At 48.4% G+C, this 6,667-nt stretch overlaps 1 protein-coding gene across 1 annotated transcript in view; it reads left to right on the plus strand.

The window, feature by feature from the left end:
* The window catches only part of LOC141144008 (ATP synthase subunit alpha, mitochondrial-like), a 75,056-nt gene extending 68,720 nt beyond the window's left edge, over positions 1–6,336 (plus strand). Inside the window, exons 3-5 of the mRNA XM_073629388.1 lie at positions 2,314–2,483; positions 3,154–3,327; positions 6,145–6,336. Coding sequence (XP_073485489.1) covers positions 2,314–2,483; positions 3,154–3,327; positions 6,145–6,315 — 515 coding nt within the window. The 3' untranslated portion in view covers positions 6,316–6,336. The remainder of the gene's footprint in view (positions 1–2,313; positions 2,484–3,153; positions 3,328–6,144) is intronic.
* The last annotated feature ends 331 nt before the right edge of the window (positions 6,337–6,667 follow it).

The following is a 6,667-nucleotide window of genomic DNA, read 5'->3' on the forward strand; positions in this document are numbered from 1 at the left end:
CAGAAACGCAGAGGCAGAAATGCCTTGACCGAAATCCTGAGGCAGAAATGCATTGACCGAAATCCTGAGGCAGAAATGCATTGACCGAAATCCTGAGGCAGAAATGCATTGACCGAAATCCTGAGGCAGAAACGCTATGACAGAACGCTAAAGCAGAAATGTAATGACAGAAAAACCTGGGGCAGAAACACCAAGACGGAATTGCTGAGACTGAACGCCAAACCAGAAATGCCATGACAGAACGCTGAGACAGAAATCCTGGGGCAGAACGCTGAGACAGAAATCCTGGGGCAGAACGCTGAGACAGAAATCCTGGGGCAGAACGCTGAGACAGAAATCCTGGGGCAGAACGCTGAGACAGAAATCCTGGGGCAGAACGCTGAGACAGAAATCCTGGGGCAGAACGCTGAGACAGAAATCCTGGGGCAGAACGCTGAGACAGAAATCCTGGGGCAGAACGCTGAGACAGAAATCCTGGGGCAGAACGCTGAGACAGAAATCCTGGGGCCGAACGCCAAGACAGAAATCCTGGAACGCTAAGACAAACGCTGAGACCGAAATGCCGGGGTAGCACGCTAATGATGGAAATGCTGAGGCAGAATACTATCACAGGAATGCTAGGGCCGAACGCTGAGACAGAAATGCTGGACGTTGCAACAGAAATGCTGAGGTATAAATGCTGACCGAAATGCCGGCTGAACATGACAGAAACGCTGGGGCAGAAACACCATGACAGAAATGCAGGGCTGAATGTGACGACAGACATGCTGGGGCAGAACACCTTGACAGAAATGCTGGGGGAGAATGCTGCGACAGAACTGCTAAGGCAGAAAATGCTATGACAGGAACACTACGACAGGAGTGCTATGATAGCAAAACGCTGACACTGAAACGCCTAGATAGAAACGCAGAAACCTGAGGCGGAAGCGCTATGACAGAAATCCTGGGGCTGAAACACCATGATGAAACACTGGTACCTGAAGCGGTAAATGCCCGGGAGGATGCCCCATGTGAGTACCGGGAAGTGAGCAGCAGGCGGGTGAGCACCCCCCCATGAGAACCGGGAAGCGTGCGGGCGATTCCTCCGTGATGCACGGTGTGAGTTCCAGGGAGGTGAGGTGAACAGAAATGCAGGGGCCAAACGCTAAGTGAGTGGATAAAAGATGGACGAACAGAGGCCCCCCCCCCCGCAGGAGAAGCAGGCGGCCGCATCCCCCCCCACCCCACGCTGGCAGGACACACAGGGATGAGGGAGAAGTGGGCGGCGCACCCCCCCGACCATGCGGGATTGGGCCCAGCGAAGGTGGAAGATGGACAGACGACCCCCCCAAACTGAGCCCTAGGGAAGTTGGTGTGGGTGAAGATGATTGACGGCCGCGACGCGCCCCCCCCTCTTGGAAGCCGGGAGAAGCTCGGGCTGCGTGCTGGCCATGTGGAGCTGTGTAGGATGGAAGGACGCCCCCCCAGCACGAGCGCCGGGAGAAGCGGGCGGGCAGCACCTGACCAGCTGCAGCAGAGGGGAAGGAAGGAGGGTGGTGGAGGATGGATGGCCCCCCTCCCTTCCCCCGGCATGCTCGCCGGGAGAAGCAGGCGGGCCGTACTTGACTGGCTGCCGCCGAGGGGAAGGAGGGACAGCCCCCCTCCCTTCCCTCTGCAAGATCACCGAGAAAAGCCCCCGTGGCGCCATGTGCAGCTGGCTGGACATCCCCCCTCCCCTCAATAGCTGGAGAAGCGGTCGGAAGCTCCCCCCCTGAAGCAAGCTGGTAAGGGGAGAGAGGAGCTGGCTGGCAAGAGGCTCCCTCGTGGAGCTGCATTGAATGGGGAGAGGAGTCGGCCGGCGGGCGATCCCCCCCCTGCTGAAATACCATTAGGGGGACCCGTGAATGTGGGTGCCGAAGGGGGAACCAGATGGGTGGAGAGGTGAACTCCCTGGTGAAGCACCGAGAGAGGCACTGCCACCATCTTGTAATGATCCGGAAGTGACGCGTAGGCCCCACCCCCTACTGAACCCAGAACGCCCACGAGCCCTGACCTGACAGAGGAGGAGGCTTAAATAGCCCTCTCAGACTCCTCCCACAAATGCAGGCTAGCCTCCGGCCAGCCTTTGTACATATCCCTTTCAGTGGTAAATGTTAATGGGTGTTAGATTACTAACCTGGATATAATTTGTCTCACCTGTGATGATTTTAGTGTTTTATGTATTTGTTGTCCAGTTTCTAGATGGTTTGTAGTTTAGACAAGTATCAGATTGTGGCTTAATTTTTAGACTTGTTGGCCTCTTTTGCTTTACTGAAAAGCCGCCATATTCTGCAGGTACTGCCGAGGTATCCTCCATCCTGGAAGAACATATTCTGGGTGCAGACACAACCGCTGAACTGGAAAAGACTGGCAGAGTGCTTTCCATTGGTGATGGTATTGCCCGTGTCTATAGTCTCAGAAATGTCCAGGCTGAAGAGATGGTGGAATTCTCCTCGGGGTTGATGGTACATTTTTTTTTTTTTGTAGGTGGTTGGGGGGGGGGCGCCTGTGTAATTGGTGCCTCTTTGAGGACCAGAAGGGAGAGCTTGGGAAGTACTTTTCACTCCAGATAATTAGTGGGTGACCTCTGTAAGTTCAGCCTGTACCAGTGCTGGGACCCATAGCTGCTATCCAAGTGACATTTTAAAACTGCACTGGGGCAAGAAGTAAAGTGGAAGGAAAATAATTCTAACCCTGCCCCCCCCCCCCATTCTAAGCTTAATCTATCTAGCCCTGTAAAGCGGAGGGGGGGGGATGCTATTGCTCATTTTGTAGCCGCTCAGCCAATGGCTCCCACTGCTGAGCCTCCAATGAGACTAAAGATAAGAGCAAAGTGTCTGCAGACAGGCACAGCACTGGATGGAGATCTGGCTCGGGTAAGTAACGAGGCGCTGACATGGGAAGGTTTTTTTTTACTTTAATGTAGAGCATGCATTAAGGCATCCTATATATAATTTTCTAAATCGAGAATGAGGGTTCCTGAGAACCCATTTACAGTTATCTGTTGTGTGTTGCATTTAGCCAACCCATTGAAATGTTTCATTGGTTTCGTTCACGAGCCATTGATAATGGCTCCAGGTTGTGTCTACATGCCTTTTTGAGGCTTCCTGTGAATCTGTATTCTTTTTCCACTAGGGTATGTCCTTGAACTTGGAGCCAGACAATGTTGGTGTTGTGGTGTTCGGTAATGACAAGCTCATCAAGGAGGGAGACCTTGTGAAGAGAACTGGTGCCATTGTGGATGTACCTGTTGGTAAGGAGCTGCTGGGACGTGTTGTAGATGCCCTTGGTAACGCCATTGATGGCAAGGTAATCCTATCACATCCGTCTTTAATTCATGTTTACAAGTAACCTAAGGATGTGCCCATTTGGAATTGCAACTTAAAGGGGTTGTAAAGGTAAAAATGTTTTCACCTTAATGCATTCTATGCATTAAGGTGAAAAAACTTCTGACAATACCGCCGCCCCCAGCCCCCCGTTTTACTTACCTGACGCCTCGAAAGTCAGCTTCTCGTTCCCGACATCTATTCCTCCGCTCACCCTGGCCGCTGATTGGCTACAGTGGATGGATTGGAAGCAGCGCAGCCATTGGCTCGCGCTGCTGTCAATCACATCCAATGACGCGGCGCGCTGGGGGGCAGGGCCGAGTGATACAGTGAGCGGCTATAGCCGCCGGCTGTACCACGGGAGCGCGCCCGCAAGCACTAACCACCATGCGACGGAGCTCGCATTAAGGTGGTTAATGCTTGTGGGGAGGAGCTGAAACAGCCGCCGAGGGACCCCAGAAGACCAGGTTCGGGGCCACTCTGTGCAGAACGAGCTGCACAGTGAAGGGAAGTATGACATGTTTGTTATTTAAAAAAAAAAAAAAAAAAAAAAAATTTACCTTTACAACCCCTTTAAGTCAAGTTTGACCTTTTCAGAGTGATGGGTTCAGTATACCAAGTTATCCTTGAGTGCCCAAATACACATTTTTATTAATCTGTGGTAGTGTTTATCCAAACAAGTTGGCTGAGCTTTGATACATTTTCTGATCAAATTCAAATCTTAATCCTATTGATTCTTTACACCTGACAACCTAGATATTAAATTCTTATGTTGGCCTTGTCCTCTTGGGAATTCAGTCCATCAATCACCTGATGGCAGGTTCTTTGTTTTTGCTTTTCATTAAAAAAAAAAAAAAAAAAAAAAAAAAAACGCAAGACAAAGCCAGCGACCATGGTAATTGATGAGCCCGCTTCCAAGTTTTTTTGTGTCCAGGTACTCATCAGAGCAACTAAGCTTAGATAGAGTACCAGGCCCTGAAGATGCCTGCTCTGGGGCAAGTGCCTGTTTTAAGATGTAGGCCTGGGAGTATGTAATGTCTTGACTCTTATAAACATTAACTACTTTCTGACGTCATTGTACTGCGGCAGGTCGGCTTGTTCCTCACACGAATCGTCATCATTGTCGGCTCGGGAAATGTAGTTTGTGGGCGTGCACGCCCACTGGCCAGCGGTTGGGGTGGACTCTGACTGAATGAGTGACTTGTATAGCGCTACCTATGCAAACTAAATCGCCTCAGGGCGCTTTGCCGCCGGTGTCCATCTACGGTATAGCGCGGTCCTTTACCCCGTAGGGTCACGACGCGCTTACAAACACATATATTGGCCAATTTTTAGACCGGGTCTAACCTACCAGCATGTCTTTGGAGTGTGGGAGGAAACCGGAGTACCCGGAGGAAACCCACGCAGGCACAGGGAGAACATGCAAACTCCAGGCAAATGGTGTCGTGGTTGGGATTTGAACCAGTGACCCTTTTGCTGCTAGGTGAAAGTGCTACCCACTACACCACTGTGCCTGCCCCTTACCTGCGATCGTTCCGTGCAGTGACAGAACGGGGATTTGCCTGTGTAAACAAGGTATATCTCTGTTCTGGGTAAGTGGATATAGACAATATTCACAGTGTGAAACGGAGGCTGGAATTGTCACAAGCTGGTATTACTGAAAAGAAAAGGAAATGCTACACCACACCTGCACTTTACAATATTTATAAGATTGTTACATCTGTAGTTAAACTATTGGTGATTGGATATGTCAGTCACTAGAAGACTATGCCAGTTATCATGATTGACTAATTTCCATTGATCACCTGATGACTTTACCTTCAATCCAAACAGATTGTATGACCAATCAATATCTATTGGTGTATGTGAGTGTGTGAGAATGAGAGTTGTATTATGTGATTTAGAAAATGGTGGCCACCTTTTCCTCCTCCAGACTTTAGGTCTTTTAATGTGTACTGGGAATAGGGTTGTAGTTTAACAGTCATTTATATATGGAATTTTACTTTTGGATAGTCTTTAATAAAGATTTGTACCTATATCACTGAATTGTCCTCATAGAAGAGTTCCTTTGTGCTTGTCACGTTTTTCTTTTATATCTCTGTTCTGACAGGGGCGATCACACAGATCCTGTCGTTTCGGATCTGTTTCCCCAGGCAGCCCACCCCCATACTGTTAGAACACATTTAACCCCTTCCCTGCCAGTGTCATAAGTACAATAACGTACATATTTTTAGCACCGATTACTGTTATGTCACAGGTTCCCAAAAAAGTGACAAAGGTGTCAGGTGTCCGATCTGTCCACCGCAATGTTGCAGTCCCGCTAAAAATCGCAGCTCACCTCCATTACTAGTAAGATAAATGCCAAAAATCTATTCCCTGTTTTGTAGACGCTAACTGTTGTGCAAACTGATCAATATATGCTTATTGCGGGGTGTTTTTGAAAAAAAAGAAAAGTAGAATTGTATGTATTCTCTCTCTCTGCCTAAACTGAGGAAGACTTTTTTTGGGAAATTTGTTATAGCAAAAAAGTAAAAATCGCAGAGGTGATCAAATACCACCAAAAGAAAGCCAATTGTGGGTAAAATGTCAATTTTGTTTGGGTACAACGTCGCACAATTGTCCAAGTGACAGTGCCATATCACAAAAAATGGCCTAGTCATTAAGGGGGAAATAATCTCCCGGTGGTTAATAAAACAAATTTATACGAAAAAGAAAAAGCTACATGTGTGGGTGGGGTTTTTATTTCACTAGTGCATATCTTGAAGGGTGAATCTTGACTTTTTTCCCCCCCTTCTTAAAGGGTCCACTTGGCTCAAAGATCCGGAGAAGAGTGGGTCTGAAGGCCCCTGGCATTATCCCTCGTATTTCTGTGAGGGAGCCCATGCAGACAGGTATCAAGGCTGTGGACAGTTTGGTGCCTATTGGCCGTGGCCAGCGTGAGCTGATCATTGGTGACAGACAGACTGGGTAAGCTTAAGTCCATACGTATGTCAAAATGGTGTTTCTGTAAATTACTTACTGACTTGTTCCCCATCATTTTCTGGCCCTGTGCATAAAATGTAAGGTGGGGGGTGATAATCACTGCTTGACTTCTGTTCCAGCAACAGTCTTCAATCATTCTAACTTTCCCCACTCTACTAAAAATGTTCTGCCAAGGGAAGTAAGGGTGGTCATCTCTGATATTGACCCACAACCATAAATCTCCCCTTTTTCATGGTAAAAAAAAAAAAAAGCTAAGTAGGTGTTGGTTGGATTTGGTCTTTAATGTATCGGTCACAAATTTAAAGGTCAGGGTGAGATTGACCGAATCAGATGAACACTAT

This window comes from Aquarana catesbeiana, linkage group LG01 (assembly GCF_042186555.1).
Source record: "Aquarana catesbeiana isolate 2022-GZ linkage group LG01, ASM4218655v1, whole genome shotgun sequence".
Lineage (NCBI taxonomy): Eukaryota > Metazoa > Chordata > Amphibia > Anura > Ranidae > Aquarana > Aquarana catesbeiana.